General features: G+C 39.4%; 1 protein-coding gene across 3 annotated transcripts; it reads right to left on the bottom strand.

Annotated features, from left to right (window-relative positions):
- Window positions 1–2,755: 2,755 nt before the first annotated feature.
- prdm10 (PR domain containing 10) lies at window positions 2,756–14,333 on the bottom strand. Of its 3 annotated transcripts, none has more exons than XM_085379895.1 (23): window positions 14,129–14,333; window positions 12,873–13,006; window positions 12,428–12,589; window positions 11,829–11,888; window positions 11,634–11,738; window positions 11,024–11,198; window positions 10,612–10,853; window positions 10,212–10,412; window positions 9,988–10,060; window positions 9,716–9,833; window positions 9,498–9,618; window positions 8,925–9,188; window positions 8,238–8,582; window positions 6,814–6,969; window positions 6,538–6,717; window positions 6,350–6,460; window positions 5,575–5,775; window positions 5,351–5,485; window positions 5,064–5,234; window positions 4,470–4,607; window positions 4,110–4,284; window positions 3,922–4,019; window positions 2,756–3,656 (listed from the first exon to the last, which is right to left on the bottom strand). In XM_085379895.1, the coding sequence occupies exons 2-23, from the start codon at window positions 12,942–12,944 to the stop codon at window positions 3,468–3,470; spliced, it is 3,492 nt and encodes a 1,163-aa protein (XP_085236021.1). In that variant the 5' UTR covers window positions 12,945–13,006; window positions 14,129–14,333; the 3' UTR covers window positions 2,756–3,467. The 3 variants fall into 3 exon arrangements, with proteins under 3 accessions (XP_085236021.1, XP_085236023.1, XP_085236022.1); XM_085379897.1 differs by lacking the exon at window positions 14,129–14,333 and adding an exon at window positions 13,858–13,879; XM_085379896.1 differs by lacking the exon at window positions 14,129–14,333 and adding an exon at window positions 13,228–13,656.
- Between the last annotated feature and the right edge of the window lie 2,507 nt (window positions 14,334–16,840).

Genomic DNA, 16,840 nt, shown 5'->3' on the forward strand with positions numbered 1-16,840 from the left:
TTGCTATCAAAAATAATTCTGATATTAATACAAAATTAATTTTGTATTAATATATGATATTAATATGATGTCTGATTTTTGATGTCTTAAAGTAAGTATGTTGCTGCCGTCATAGGCAACTCTCGCATTTCAGTTCATTTTATTAGATATTTAAGGTTGAAACAATTAGTAGTTGAAATATTAAGAAATAAGAAATAAATAGTAATTCATGTTTTGTTGATTAATTTATATGTTTAGATGTGTTATTTGTGCTAATTGTGCAATTAGGAACCTTTTCTATAGTTTCGTCTGTTGTTGCTAAGAGGGCTTTTTTTTGGCTGTCACACAGAAAGATAAATAAAAGAGTGCCTTCTTTGGACCTCCCCATGACGTAAAGATGAAAGTTTTATTCCCTTTGAGTGACTGAGTTACTTGTAACGCCGTTATTCCCATCACTGATAGCCACAAGGAGCAGTACCCTCCATGGAGAAGGAGACTAGAGGCCAAGATCAAGGTAGCACGGAGGGAAGTTAGACAACTATCAGAGTTGCAGAAAGGTGCAATGAAAAAGGTGCCTAAGAAGTACGGCAAGTTGGCCACACCTGAGGCCTTGGATACTACCAGGAAATAATTTAAGCCTTGGCCCAGCCCATAACCGTAATACTGAGTGGCAAGTGGATCTAAGTGTAGAGTGTATAAGATGTCTACTGAAGACATTACTTTTAGACCATGCATTTGATTAATGCCTTTTTATAACATCAAAAAATCTGTTTTGATTATATCACCTTTTTCAGCAGAGAGTCTTGTTCATACATCAGTTTGATCTCCTCCTCCAGCTGCAGCTCTTCCTCCAGCTCATTCAGCCCTGCTCCTTCACTCACTCCACTTGTTTTATGGTTTCAGTTAAAGAACACAGAGTGGGAGATGTCTCCTATTCTCTGTCCTAGCTGTTTAACTTCAAGTAGAGGAAAAGGTTTGACATATTTCATGAGCACTAAATGTTAGAGAAGCCTCTGAAAACAAACACGGTTACTTCCCAAGCAAAAACCTCTGCTTATGCACACAGTCCCTAAATCACAACAAATAAGACATAATAAGACAAGTGGCTGCAAAGTGACACCAGAGGCTAGGAGAAGAGCAAGCATAAAGTGACATGTTGTGTGTGCACACTTTCTCTTGGTACCACTCTTCATATGCCAGTGTGATAAAGTCCTGAATGCAGCCTGCATCTGTCCATCAAGTTCCATCTGAGCTTTAAATAAAATACACGCAGCTTTTCCTTGGATTTTCAGAGTTGTTCAGTTCATACAGGAACTTCAGCAGTCGGGGTTAACATGTTGCCGTTTTGCTCCTCCATCTCAACCATTGAGACTAGTCAGAATTTATTCTGAGGGAAAAAAAGAGAAACAAAAGGACATTTTAAAGTTGTTTTTTGTTGCTATTGTTTACATTTAAGCTAAAAAAAAAAAAAAAGAATACAAATACAAAGGATTATAATACATGTAGAGTTGCATACACATAACAGCATTCTGTTGCAACATAAGCAGTTTATAATTAAAGTAACACACACACCTTGAAAAACTAAACAACCACAACATAAACTCACTTTGTTTTTGTAGAGAAGGTGATCAGGCTTTTTCTTCTGTTTTTACAGATTTTTTATTTTATTTTTATTTTTTTGACAGTGTGCGGGAAGGAAAATTGGATTTGGTAAGGGGGGGGGGGGGGTTGGCTCGTTTGAGGGCCAGGATGTGTGGTAGCCGTTTTAATGTTGCCTTCTGTTAATGCTTTTCTTTCAGATTTTTTTTCCCCCATTTCAAGGTGGACCCTTGATTTTTACGGAGGGTGTTACAATCCTTGATTGGCTGGCATGGGATGATCGTCAGTTAATTCAGGTCACCTTTGACTTACTGGAAATAAAAGCTGGCCAAGATAAGTCTTCCGTCTATCTTCCATGCCACGTGACATCTATTTATTAGTGATCATTGTGTCTTGGTTATGTTATGTTAAATAAATAATTTTATATTCAAGTGTCTTTTAAGTGTAAAACAAACACATAAAGCCTTTCCTACTCTCTGTTTTGCTGCTGTCTTTTGCAGACTGATCTCTGCATTTGCAAAAACAAATGCAAGTACTAATTGCTATATTGTAATGTATTGTTTTACTGAATGTAATATTGAACAATATTACATTGAACAATATTACAATGTAACCATCTCCTGGTGGCTGCTTTCACCAGTATAAGTCACAAAACTCTAATTGTCACAATCTAGTTTCTTGAAATGAAAGTGGGTTCACTGTACTGTGTGATGCTATCGTGTCAATGTGGCTCAAAATCTCTGAGGAATGTTTCTACCACCTTGTTAAATTTATCCCATAAAGAATTAAGGCAGATCTGAGTCAAAAGGGGTCCAAAAATTGTGCCTAGTAACGTGTCTGCTGAGTGTATATTTAACTGTGTTCTAATATGTGGTGTAAAAAGTCTTCATTGGATCATTTTTCAATAAGAAAGACACTACAAATAAAGGAGGTTCTCTGGGATTTCAGAGTCAGGAGTGATGGAGTAAAGCTCCTCATAGTTATAATACATGTCTGCAGTCTTGTTCAAGGTTTCCAGGTTATTTCCAGATTATTTAAAGTCTAACAGCAACTGTATCTCCAAGAACGTTGCATTATAAAACCAAACATCATTTAGGTATGAACTGTGTGTCAGTTACGACAATTACAACTGGCATCTAAAGTCAATAGAGTATCTTCAAAGAATGGAACAGTTTGTATTTACTTTACTAAACAGAGGTATGGTAACAAAGACAAATAATGTGAAATGACTCACTGGAAATTTCTGATTATCAAGTCAGTCCAGACTGTAAAAATAAAAACAACCACATAGCAAAAAGTAACAGAGTTCAACAGAGTAAAATCATACCAGACATGAGCAACAATATTCTAGGATAACAGATAACATGTAACAAATGTGTTAGGACCATGACCCATTTCTGACATTTTGGAATATTTATTCCATATTCTCTTTTTTTATTTATTTATTTTTTTTCTTACAAATACTTTAAGGAATGTGTGCAAAATTACAGATATGCAAAATGGGATATCAAATCTGTAGAAGCTTCCCATCACTTCAATAACTCAAGTATTAGCAGTTTCAATCCCAGTATCTTTTTTTAAAACATGTATTTAGGTTAGGGTTTGTTTTTTTTTTTATAATCTGTCCAAAATAAAAGCATCACATTTTTTACTGTCGACTGACTTTATTTTTCTCATAAAGTTCTGGCAGCTTGCAACACAACATTTAACACTTTACAGACACATAAAACTGTGTTGATGCATTTCATCTCTGTATATACACACGTGACAGTGGCAGGATCACATGACAAGGTATTTGTTTATTCATGTGCGTACAAGCTGCTGTGGACAACATGCAGGATTAGTCCGTGAGTCTGCACTGGCTTTGCAAAGTAACATCACTGCACAGTTCAGGGCTTAGTGATGTGAACTTCACTGGTGCCACTACCATTTGTGGTTGTGGTGATGATGTACTGTGTGGTAGCTTGCTGATTCGTCGGCTGCTGCTCCAGTGGTTCGGTGTGTGTCTGGGTTGTGCTCTGAGGAAGAGTCTGTTTCGTCTCAAGCTCAGTCTGACCCTCAGAGATCACGTAGTGTGTCTGTTGGGATGATAACATTTCAAGTTATACAATAAATCTTTTTTCTTTTTCCTTTGACTAGGAAAAAGCAGGTTTCAAGTTTCCGCCTCCTATTTTTACCGCATATTTACGTAATCTAGCTTTTAACTGTAAATTTTGAAGCATCATCTACTGTTAAGCAACACTTTCAAGTATGGAGCACTGAATATAAAAACATATGCTCATTGTGTAGTACAAAGCCAAATTCAACTGTCATTTTCATCTAACAAATATCAAATTCACTCACCGTTTTCACCTGGTTGCTGCTGACTCCAGATACAGGAGTGCTAGCCTCAGCTATCACATACTGTGCATGAGGTAGTGTCATCATCTGGATTTCAGACGCTGGAAGAACAGGAATATATGATTTTGACTGGTAATCACAGAGCACAGAAGCATCAAAACATACGGCACGTGACTGGTTATGGTACTTACAGTAGCCTCGGTAGTTCCAGTTTCCCGGAATGTAAGCGTGCTGCACCGTCCCCTGCTGCTGGGGGCTGCTTGTCTGGAGGGTGTGGCTCTGGGCTAAAGTGACAGGAGTCAGTTGGGCAGGGCTCAACTCCTGACTAGTCTGCTGGGAGGTGGGGCTGAGGGGCTGACCAGTAACCTGAAAATCAGAAAAAGAGATTCGCGATTAACATTATGGTGCTTACAGGGTTTCGCTAATATGCAGAAAGAAACCTTATTACCCAAATACACTTAAGTTTCAAAACGACTGTTTTAAATGAGTCCTCAAATACAATAACTAATTACTCTAGCTTAAAATTATCCCCAGAGTCAGTGTGGGTTCACCTGGGTGGCACCTTGTCCAGAGCTTGAGGGCTCAGTAACCTGAATGTGTTGCACCTGGATTGGGTGCTGACTGTAACCATGAGGGTCGTGTAGCTGGTTCACATCTACTGTCGGGTGCTGGGAATGTGGGGAAGAAGCCTGGAAAACAGATAATATTACTTATACATAACTGATACATAGCAAACACTGTAACTATTTTGCTTGCATAGTTTCACACACAAAGACTGAAAGGTTCTTTAGAAGCAAAAACTACAACTAAAAGCAGCAATTTTCCAGAATTTTCACAGTAGCTGGTAGTTTTGCAGCTCTAATTACAAACTCAAAAACCACAAAGAAAGTAACAAAAGCTTCAAAATTGCTAGTTTGAACCCTTAAATTAACAAGGTCAACTTAATTAGATAATGAGAGAAAATTCTTCTTTTGATCAGGTAACCATATATAAGCTTCATTTCTGGAACTAGACATGAGTTTACACCAGCATGTTGGCAGTTTATGGAACACCTGCATTCTTTTAGGCAGCATCCTATCGAGATTATCAGCTTCCTAAGCATCTATGAACTTTTTAAATAATGTAGATTAGACTTTCATGCTTACCGGCGCTACCTGGACCACCTGAAGTTGAATGTGCTGTGGCTGGGACAAAGTACCTCCTGCCTGGGAGACAGGAATGTACTGGATCCTCTGGTAATCCCCCTGAGCTGTTCTATAGTCTGTGGTTAGTGTTTGAGAAAGTTCTGTCATAGCCTGGGTCAACAGATCTGTGGTCTGTGAAGAAAAGAAAATCCATACATTGAATATTATGAAATTTCCTATAGGCAAACTTTTCATTTATCCATGTTAAGGCAATATCCTCCTTATGTTTTTGTTTTTTCTTTTCTTACCACTACAGCCTCCGCTGTGGTACCATCTGTACTGATGACTGCAGGAGTGCTACTGATCACTGCTGTAGTCGGGATGGTGTTGGCTAGCTGAGCAAACTCTGGATGCTTTTTCCTGATATGTTGAACCATCTTAGTCTAAGAGAAAAAAAAAAGCACACCTTATTGTGATTTCTACAAACAATCTCTATGGTAACAAATTTCTTCTTTGATAAAACTTCACTTGCCTTGCTGCTGTACTGTTTGGAGCAGTGTGGACAGCAGACTGGTGCAGTAGCAATGGTACCTGTCAGCTGTGTGTGTGTGCTCAACATAGGGTCTGGCTCACCAGGAGCAGCTGGGCGTAACTTACGGATGCTGGGAGGCAATTCTGCCCCTGGATGGTTTTTCAGTATGTGAGCTTTTCTCTTACTGGCACTCTTGTACACCTGCAGAGATCAGTTCATTTGATAGATTTAGGTCCCTTTGACACTAAATACAAACAAACTGGCACCAATTAATATCTGGCGCTTGACCAAGTGGGACTTGGTACACCTGGCATGTACTCATAGATAAAACAAAGGCAATAATGAGGTGTAGTTATTGGCGTTAGCTCCAGTTAAGAGGGATTAAAAATGACACAGAGGTGGACGCATGAAGTTATTTTAGTTGTTGTTTCCCATGGCAACGCCTATTAAGCGCCAAACAAACATATTTAGACATGTAACCGATGATATATTGGAAAACTAAGAACATAAAACACCTCTGCTGGTAGTGAAAGAAGAATTATCCAATAATTTGTTGTTTTTGGTTTAAAAACTCAATTTATATGAGACTGAAAGCTGATTACTTGCCATCAGAAACAAACTGATGTGACCTGCCCTCTGACAACCCAGACAGGATCCAGCCCCTCCACAACCACGATTTGATAAATGCATAGATGGACAACAGGCTATACTTTAAAATAAACAAATCAGTCCATCCCCAAGCTCCCTGTGGACAGAAAGGGGGGGATTAACAAACCTTGTCACAGTACTGGCAGAAGTAGTCCCTGTTGGGCTTGATAATTGGCAGCGTTAGCTCAGGCACGTCATCAATACGCATCTCTGGATGACGCTTGGACAAATGATTAACCTGTAACCAGAAGAATAAGAGTCACGACCACTGGAATTCAATATCAGGTTAAAATCTCTCCGTGAGTTGTAGCTCACCAGCATTCCTCTGCGTCTGAATCCCATCATGCACACTCTGCATTTGAACATGAAGCTCTCAAAGTCAGTGGTGGGGACCTTTAGTTTGAGGGTTTTGGAGCGGTGGATCCGGTCAGCCTTCTTGGCCTCTCTGTCAGGATTGTGCATCCGCTGCATGTGCTCCCGCAGCTTATCTTTTCTCTTATTATGACAAAAAAAAAATGTCAGATTAGAACACATAACTATAAACTAACCTTATCAAGTGTTATCTCTCAATGCTGTTCCTTTTAATCTTACCTTGAACTGTTTGCCACATGTTGAGCACAGGAAGTCCTTGCGGTCAGAGTGGCGCAACATGTGCAAACGCAGCTTGTCAGGTCGACAGAAGGCCTTGTCACAGTCTGGGCACTGGAAGTTCTTCTCTGAATGGAAGCAGCGGATGTGCTTCTTTACCTAAAGAAAGGCATAGTTTGTGGTCTGGAACTGAGTGTTGTTATGTCTGTAAAGACATCTGAAACCTCATAACAGCATTAAACGTTTTAGTCACAAAAACATCAATGTTCTTGGAAATGGGCCATCTTTAACCTTGACCTACTAATTGAAGAAAACATTCAGCTTTAAATCCACCTGTTTAGAGCTGCTTGTAAGGAGAATTAAAAAACAAAAAAACATGAGGCTATTTCAAATAGCTTTATAGACTAATATGGCTTAATTCATAAACCTTTTTTTTGTTTATTCTTTGCAAACCATAGACATGAAAGTAGGTCCGATCAACATGTTTAGTGACTATGCCCATGAAACCAAAAGCTGTACCTGATTTAAATTTGACTGCCCCCTTAAAGGTTTTCTCTTTCTGCAGCAACAACCTGCTCTGGATGCTCTACACTTGTATCAATACCTGAAGGTCTCGTTCTGACACCTTGTAATTTCACTCAGGACCTCAAACTCAAGTAAAGGAACAATAATGAAATTCTCTGTCAAACCGACCCGACCTTCCTGTCGAAGAAAATCACCAGTGATGAGGTCTGAGTGTGAAAGCACAGACAAAACCACAGATTTCACGCCTAAAATGGGCTCAGGTAACTGGAATGAAACTTATATAGCACCTTTCTACATAATTTGAGCACTCAAAACACTTGCCGTCTTTGTACGGACCGGCATTGTTCTCCTTCGTTTTGTACATGACTTTTTGGGGGGCAAAGAAAAAGCAAGAATTTATTGGAACCGGAGAAAGAACGTTTTGCGGTGCTGCAAATGCTTGCATTTGATGCGGTACTTTGATTGTTTTGCCACGAGTTCCCGGCATGCAATGCACGAAAGTCACGTGGTCTGTCAATCTCTATTCAGTCAAACATCCATACAGCACTTTTATCTTTTTAAATCTAGCATTCACACACATGCACACACCGTGGGAGCGAATATTTAGTGAAAATAACCTTCTTTCTCTACCTTGTCTTCAAAATAAAATTCTAGCAGGAGCAAGTCGTAGGAACTGTAGCCAAAGTTAAAAGCAGGTGGAGTCTGATTTTTTTTTTCCATCTTACCTTGTATGACAAAAGACTTTTTTAAACAAGAACAGAAAAATATTTCAGGTACAAGGTCAGAGCTGTACAACTGTTGGTCAGCTAAAATGTCACATGTTAGCTAAGGTCATGTCCAACAAATTCTGTTAGCCCTGAAGGCTAGCTGTTAGCTCATTTAAAAATCACTGTTTCACTAACCTGGATGAAATCACTAAATGTCTTCTTGCACGTAGGACAAGCAAAGAAGCCATCCACAGCATGGACGCCTACATGGTCTTTGAGGAGGTCCAGCCTTTCAAAAGTTTCTGGGCACAGGAGACAAGAATAGGAGCGATTCTCTGTGTGTACCAGGAGATGATCATCCAGGGCCGAATCAGTCGTGAAGCTCTTGCTGCAAATGTGGCAGGAAAAGGTGTAGGCTTCCCGACCATGGACTCGCAGGTGCTGTTCCAGCTTGTCTTTGTCCCGGAAGGCCTTCCCACAGTTTGTGCATTTAAAAGGACGGAAACTCTTCCTGATAAAAAGGTGCTGCAGCGCTGCATTCTGCAAAAGAGAGAGACAGAGATCTACTAGCAGATACCTCAGCAATGTTTTCTGAAATCAGCTAAGACACACAAAGAGGCTGACAGATGCAGTGGAGTGTGTCAGAGGAGGGTATCTCCTGAGAAAAACATTAAACTATGGAAAATGACAAAAGGAATCCCTGAACCTTGTGTTTTTCAGTCATCCTCCAGGTTCCACCTACCTGCACATCCATCTGTGAGGGAAGCAGGCATTGAGGAAGAGAGACACACTGTTGTAAAGCAAGCATGGGCACTATGGCACCACATAAGCTAAATGAAAAGGTAAATGTTGCCTTTAAGCAGACAGAATCTCCAGTTTTACCCGTATTCTCTTGGCACGACGCATGTCTTGCGATGTGAGATGAGCATCTGATTGGACACTCTGTGCCGGATCCTCCTTTAATGGAATAGGCAGGTCTGTACTGGGGGGCGGCGCTACAGACTCTGGAACGGGTTCCCCAGCAGGAGGTATAAGCTGACTCTCTGTCCCGACCTCCCCTTCTGACTCTATCTCCACCACCTTGAGCCCATTCTGAGCTCCCTCTGCATGGTCTTCCACTGGTTTCTCTGTCAATTCGAGCATTTCCTAATAAAAAGATAAAGGGGATATTGTCATTTAGTCTTCCTACTCATCATTTCCCTATTTAGCATTTTTTGACTAATGTTATGATTTGATGAGTTAACATTTTAGTTCTTTTACTTTGCTCTAAGACAAAAGTACAAACGACTTTTCTCATCAAACAACTATTTTATGCATTAGGATTTCAAATGATTGCTTCATAATATCTTAATCTGTAACTTTCCAAAGAATCACTTTGTCTAAATTATCTCGAATCAGTGTTAAATCTTGACCTACTCCATTAATCAACACAGCATGTATTAATGCGCCACTTACTGTTGTCTTCTCTCCACCAGTATCTACTGGTGGATCCAAACGTATAAATTTAGGTGGGCGTCCAGGTCGTCTTCCTGTCCCGAACCTCTTCCTGCCTCTTCCTCGGCCCCGGCCTCTAGACCTGTGCGATTTGAACAACAGTGAAGACGTGATCGGGGCTGAATGCATTAAAAATAAAAAGAACAATTTGAGATAAGGTGATAAAAAAAAAGTTTTACCTGGTAACAGAGTTTAATTTGTCATCGTGCATATTGAGATGTTGCTGCAGTTGTTCAGAGCTCACAAAGCGACGGTTACACTCATAACAAGGCCAGTTCTTCTCTTGCTCCCGAAGCACTGTAGAAACAGGAGAAAGTGAGAAACAGAAGGAACCACGACAAAAACAATAACACATCACCTTTCTGATAGTTTAATACTTCAGATTAAAATAAGCAGGACAGAGGCATGGTGTTAATATTAAGAACAGTAAGGACGGAGTGCTGAGACAAACCTTTTCTCTCTTCTTCTGTAACATCATGAATTTTTTGATTTACAAACTCTGCATATGATGCTGCATACCAGACCTGCAATGGAAAATCTCATTAAAAAGACAGACTCCAGTGGTTTCTTTAGATATCCTTCATGTTTTTCACACTCTATTAGTTCTGGTTTGCGGCCTCTTAAAGCAGTTAAATCAAACTCAAATGAATGCATTCTGCTCTGAACAACACTGACCTTTAGCTCTTGCTTGGGTTGGATATTCTTGATAGTTGTGTAAAATATCTCTGAGCCGTACTGGTAGGCCACCAAGTTCTGCTCTAGGTGATTCTGAGCAGGTCTCACAAACATCATCCAGTTGCAACTGTCCTCATCAGAAAGGTCCAACCACATGTCATTAGACTTCTCTCCATCCTTCTCTGCATCCAGCAGACACACCTTAGTAAAAAAAAAGAAAGACAGATCACCAATCCAGTTTAAATCTCTGCTTAGGAGCTGTTTATATAGACATAAAAACTTTGTGGTATCCTGTATTTTCCCAGAATTCTCACTTACATTTTTTTCTTCCATAGAACAGTGCAAGAAAATACAATTAAATAAATATTGTAAATATCAGTGCTGTGCAGCAATTACTTACTTTCAAGTGAATGTAGTGGTCCTGCAACTCGCTCTGTGGAACCAGTGGCCCCTCCACAGGACCAAATTGTGTGCGCTTTGGGATGCGTCTCTTAGAAAACACTCCGCCCAGGAAGCGGTCAATGTACAGGACCAGAGGAAGACTGGCTCTTGCTTTGGACATCACCGGCCGGTTGGGGATGGGGTGGAGAGGACCGTGCTTCAGACAAACTGAGGGGTTTGCAATATTACACTCCTCGCACCCTGACAGAACACAATAAAAGAGCAAAGTCACCACCAATAGGTATAAAAAAATCTAACTGAAAACATTTTAAGGAAACTCACTTTCACTAAAATCTAAAAAGGCATTTTGGCAACCCGTATGAGGAAGCATAACCATAACATTGGACTTTTATTGACAACACTTAACTTACAGAGGTTGTGAGGGTTAAATGATTGAGGCTGATGCAGTTCCCAGTCGTCCATCTCAGAGTCTTCATCCTCATCTTCATCAGAATCGTCTGTTGAGTCTGTGGCCCCAAGAGGACTAGAAGGAGGGTCTGCGATGTCACCCATGGAGGTGAGAGAATTGGACACAGACAACTGCTCCTGTGGGAGGGGTGGAGGGGGGATTCCAAACAATGTAACAACATTCTTTGATCACGTAGTCATTTTAAAGTCAGGAAACATTTTTCTATATTCTTTTTGAGGGACTGATGCTGAAATGAAAATGTTAGCTAGTGAGATTTCTCAGGATGATTTTTGTTGCTAATCCATCATATGTCATTATTTATGCAGTGCAGTATGTCAGTAGAAAAAGAAAGACTGCATGCATCTGGTTACAGCAATAACTGGTAATGGAATTACAAAATAATGTTTCTGCTTGAATTTGTCAATTAGAAAGATGAAGCTCATCATTCATGAAACAGTTTGTGCTTGTGTTTCCCTACTTTGTACCTGAATGGATGTTAAAAACAAAAGCAGACAAAGGCTATTTACTTGTTTGAAAAGCTAAACAGCTCCACACAAACAATGCATCCTCACCTGGGAAACCGGCTCCAGGATAGCTTGTGGCGCATCTGCTACATTACTGAGAACATGCAGATTGGCTGCATTCATGTTCTGCCCGCCAGGCAGTAGCACTGTGACCTATAAACGACATTTAATTGGTTAAGGGTTCTCTAAAAACAATGTGGTGCAAAAGAGAGCAGGTAATTTGACAATAGCTGATAAACTCACCTGTTGAGTTGTACCGTCCTGCTGAATGTAAGCCACTTGTGGCTGATCAGCAAATACGGTCTGAAAGAACAATGAGGTGAGTATGTGGTACTTTGCAGTGAATAATGTTGTCAGCACATGACCTAAGTGAACAGGCCGCCATCCATCCACTGCCTGAAACCATCTGTTTTAGTTCCAGTTCCCCTCCTTTTATTTCAACCTTCTTTAACTTTAAACAGTTGGCTTGTTTGTCTGTTTTATCCATATTAGGAATATCTGTCCAAATTGACACCAGAGCCAAGACATGAAAAAAAATACCTGATACCTGAACTTTTGGCTCATAGAGAATATTTGGACGACAACAACATTACTTGAAACTTTGGCTATATCGAATATGGCCAAAGTATAAGTATAATTATTATTTTTTGCAAACTGTCTTATATAAGTCATGAAGAATGGCTTTCATAAAACAGGAGCCTAGTTAACACATTGTGTCCTGTTTGTATTAAACACCAAACACTGCCTGCCTAACAGGGCATATCGTCCTACTTACACATGGCATGTTCATGCCTAAAATGTCAGATAAAAATATCTCTCCTCTGAATAAGATCCCATCTTACCTGAGTGCCATCTGCAGGGTGTATGTAGACCAGTGTGTGCTCTGCAGACTCTACCGAGGTATAGGAGTTTCCATCTGCTGTATAAACCACCTGCTGCTGTCCTCTGTCTGCCTGATCCCCACTGTACACTATTTGGGCCACAGTGCCACCTTCAAAATGCACCTGCAACATGTGTATACATAACACAAAAGCTTTGAACCATCTGCAGCAATATTACATCCGATTTGATGAGCAGGAAACATTTATTTAGATGGGTCACTCTTTTCCATAAAAGTAAATGGTGAATTGACGATTTAGCAGCCACCTGTGCCAGCTGACAGAAAGTGGGTGTGTGCAAAAGATCAATTGTTAACATGCTTAAATTATTATTATTACACATCTTGCATCTTTTCAGTTTGTATGACTCTGCTGTAGCTGTTCAGACAAATCAAATAAGACGGTGGACCTGTGTGCCGTTGCTTGAGTCACTGTTAACAGTCTGACTCCACACTGCTGAGGGTTCCTGCTTGGTCTCCATGGCAGCAAGGTGCCAGGCCTTTCACCACAACGATAACTTCCCTCCTTAGACAGCCACGGTGTCTGCAATCCACAGAGATAAGAGGATTTGTGTTATTTTAATTAAAATAACAAAACATAACGATAAATAGAATAGCTAATACAGAAGGGGAGACGCTCATGTCATTGGTAGTTTGACGTCTAAAATCATAGACTAGCATTCAGAATTACATTTTTTGCAGTTTTTTTTTTCTACAGAAATGTTAATATTGTTAAGTATATTTATGAATGGGTGTCTGTCACACCTTCATCGATGTCATATTATACTTGTCGTTGTATTAGTAGCTGTGAAGCTGCAACAATGGAGTACTGCAGTAGCCACTTTTGGGCTACATGGAAAAAGATACGAGCCCATAGGCCGTTTGAAGCTGAAATTTTGGCTCGCCAGACAGCGTTTCGCTCGGGTGACAGAGCATGCAAGCCAAAATAAAGGCAGCATGTTTCTTCGTGCACAGAAAGGACACACAAGACTCTCAGCGGGGGTACGAGGGAAAAGGCGGTTTGCCGGCAAGGCCTCCCGGAAAACTGTGTCTAAATACAACCGCACATCGGCACAAAAACCACGGTGAAAAATCATGTGTCGGTAAAGTCATTCAGAAATCTACTTGGTATAATCAATATTAGATTCAATTCCCCCCTATTTTAACCCCGCAGGTTCTCAGTCCCAACCGGACCATACCACAAAAACCAGTGCTGTAGAAACCCGGGCATATACTGCACTGCTACATTAGCATTACGCTCATATAGTCCCAATGTAAGGCCGCACTTTGAGACAAACATAACTTGTCAAGCTGAATGACATGGACCACATTTTACATTTTTTAGGAACATTGGTTTTGAAGCGCTAAGGGCCTGAATTATTTGGGTAGACCCACCCGTCCCCCATTTCTAGTTGAGTCCAGCCCTTCAAGTCTACTGTGAACAAGGAAGAACAGGCTCCATTTTGGGTGGGACTAACAACAACGGCTACATCTGAAGAGACCTACAGAAAAAAATACATTTTGTACCGATTTAGCTACGCTTAAACAATCCGCACATTTAATGTACAGTAACGGAGAGACTACGAAGCGATCGAGCTACAGAACGGGTCGTTAATCAGTCCCGGGTTTTCTTTAATTTTCTGGAAAACGTACAAGTTGTTCTTACCTCAGAATGGTAGCTGCAGAGATGGCCGCATTGCATATATTAACATAATCTGCCTGGTAACTCGCAAGCTCGTGGTTTCTGATTGGCAGTTAGTTACTTAAGAACAGGCGGGTGTGCTAGTTTAAGACGTTATTTTAACAAAATGTTTTTTGTATTCAGAGGACATATAAATTATTTTAAAATAAACACTGATGTTATAGTTGTAACTTCCTTTCGTTCTAGTTATAACATTTCAGTTTTAGCAGTTCATTTATAGCCAATCAAAAAATTATACCCTGTGGTCATCCAATTATATTTAATCACATCTACAGAGGCGATTCGCAACCTTTCAAAGTTGTGGTAACATTTTTACCACATCCATATGTGGAATATACAAATAAATCTCTTTATTTGTACATATAAATATTTTTTATGTCTATTAAAGAGTGGAGTTGTGACTTAAATACCACTGGAAGCACTACTGGTCGATTCCCTGTCGTGGACGCGTAGAAAGTAACGATCATCAAGTCAATTTAGCTGTAATACAGATTTATTTCCGGTACTTCCGGTTGTTACTGTTTTGGCCTGAAAAGGTCCGATGTCCACCTGCAACAGCGTATCTTTTCTATGTGCTAATTCTTAGTTTCACACAATTCTATTACTAATGTCTGAGTGTCTTTTGAAGCTGATTACCGGAACAATGAAATGCCTGTTTTTCTTGCAATGATGTTGCAGAATCAGAATACTTTATTTATTCCTACGTAAGTTATGTGATTACAGTTGCTGCAAAACAATAAGAACAGTAACAGATTAAATGAAGTTTAATAATACAATATAGTACAAAGTTAAATAATAATAAAAGAAATAGCTCTAATATATATAAATAGCTCAATTATAAGTATCCAGAATATTACAGGGATTGAATATGTATATTGCTCTTATAGTTGTAATGCTAGTGCCCTTAGATCTCCACTAGAGAGAGCCAAATACTCCTGGTAGAGGTTTTTCATGTTTATCTCGCTTTTAATGCAGTATTAAAATTATTTATTCTAGTATGATACTACTGGGTTTGCGATCCAGTAACGTTTGTAACCTTCAAGAAATTAGGCCACCACAGTGGTTGCTTTGTTTGATTGCTATAAAAGTAGATTTGCCATCACTTCAATCAAGTGCAATATAAACAATCATTGATTCTTGCACTTCAGTCTATGCTCAATCACCCACCATTTGTCATTTCCTGTTATTTTTTGTTTGTTTGTTTTACAAAACCATTAAGAGAACTTTGAGTGTTTGAACAGAAGGCCATCCATAATTGTGAAATGCAGCAATTTAGGAAAGACTTGAGCTCCTCATTCAGATAACAGCCTGGAGTAAGTATATGAGCAAGATTGTCAGTGGAATAACCTCACTGCAGAAAAATATTACGACTTTGCCTTTTATGGTGGAGCCGCTGCACAGAATAGACTGTAAAAGATATGTGAAACCCTGCTTTGTGTGTTTTGAAGAGCATTCAAATGACTTTTATTGAGGAAAACCATCTCGTACCTATTCGAAAAAGTACAGCAACAGGGAGATTGGCTAGAACTGATCTGAAGCAAGAAACTTCAAGATGAGTTTCTCACTGTCCTCAAGTGGTTTGGCTGAAACCCAGACTGAAACACTGAGTATCTGTGAATAAACCTGGTGATGCTTCCTAGTATGCTTAAGAGAATCTGCCAACAAGAATGAGAAATCATCTAAATCAAGGGTGTCAAACATAAAGCCCGGTGGCCAGAACGGAATCCAATTTAGTCCACTAGGTTGGCTTTAGGAAATGTGAAGCAAGGCATAAATGTTTAACTTTTAACTGTATTTTCATAAGTTTTACAGCTTTGGCTTCTGATAAACACTTCCCTCATTGCCATTCATACTATCCCAAAGTAAATGAGTAATATATAAACAGGGAAATCACAGAAAACTTCCTGTTTTTTCACATCTGTTATTTATATATATATATATATATATATTCACTGGTTCAGGCCACTTAAAATCAAAGTGTATGTGACCCACAGTATGAAATGAGTTTGACATCCATGATCTAAATCTTACTTGTAATGTCTACCCAGGAAGTTATAATGACTGCTAGATTGACTTCATGGGTCTGATTATATTTGACATCAAGTCCACAACACAAACCCACTAGATCCTGCTGATTTCATGTAATGAATGAGTACTAAATACTTAACTGGGGGAAACTGACACTTCGTTGTGAGTTTGGTTACTTCATACTGAGACAATTCCTTAAACCTCTGAAATGTAACTCCACAGTTCACGTTGGATTTTGAATGCCTTCAGATAACTAATTAATTAACAGGTAGCATTACATTCAAGTGAACTTATTTTATACAGCCAAAGCAATTTTTTATTAAATAAATAATTTTAAAACAACAACAACAAAGTAAACATGTCATTTGTTGCATTCTCATTGGACTATATTAACTGGCAAGCCGAAACAGGAAATTAATTATCTCTCTTTTTTTCTGGATGTATTTTTACTCAGGTATCTGGGGATCAAACTGACACATACCAAAATTAATCTAAACATATGCAAATTAGAATTGCTCTGACACATCTAACAACTGATGTTATAAAAATTAATAACCGATCCGTGCATGCTGCCTGGAGCAAAAATCAAATTTACATGAGGCTTTTTTCAATAAACCATCAGAGAGAAATAGAACTGACACTCTAGTA

This window comes from Rhamphochromis longiceps, linkage group LG14 (assembly GCF_057381845.1).
Source record: "Rhamphochromis longiceps isolate RC_006_pf linkage group LG14, R_longiceps_female_GT1.1, whole genome shotgun sequence".
Lineage (NCBI taxonomy): Eukaryota > Metazoa > Chordata > Actinopteri > Cichliformes > Cichlidae > Rhamphochromis > Rhamphochromis longiceps.

Coding starts and splice junctions, on each gene's coding strand:
- prdm10 (XM_085379895.1), bottom strand. CDS start 12,944: ATGGAGACCAAGCAGGAACCCTCAGCAGTGTGGAGTCAGACTGTTAAC. Junction 6,970..8,237: donor CATTTAGTGATTTCATCCAG/GTTAGTGAAACA, acceptor GCCTTTCTTTAG/GTAAAGAAGCACATCCGCTG. Junction 5,776..6,349: donor TCTGCCAGTACTGTGACAAG/GTTTGTTAATCC, acceptor TGATCTCTGCAG/GTGTACAAGAGTGCCAGTAA.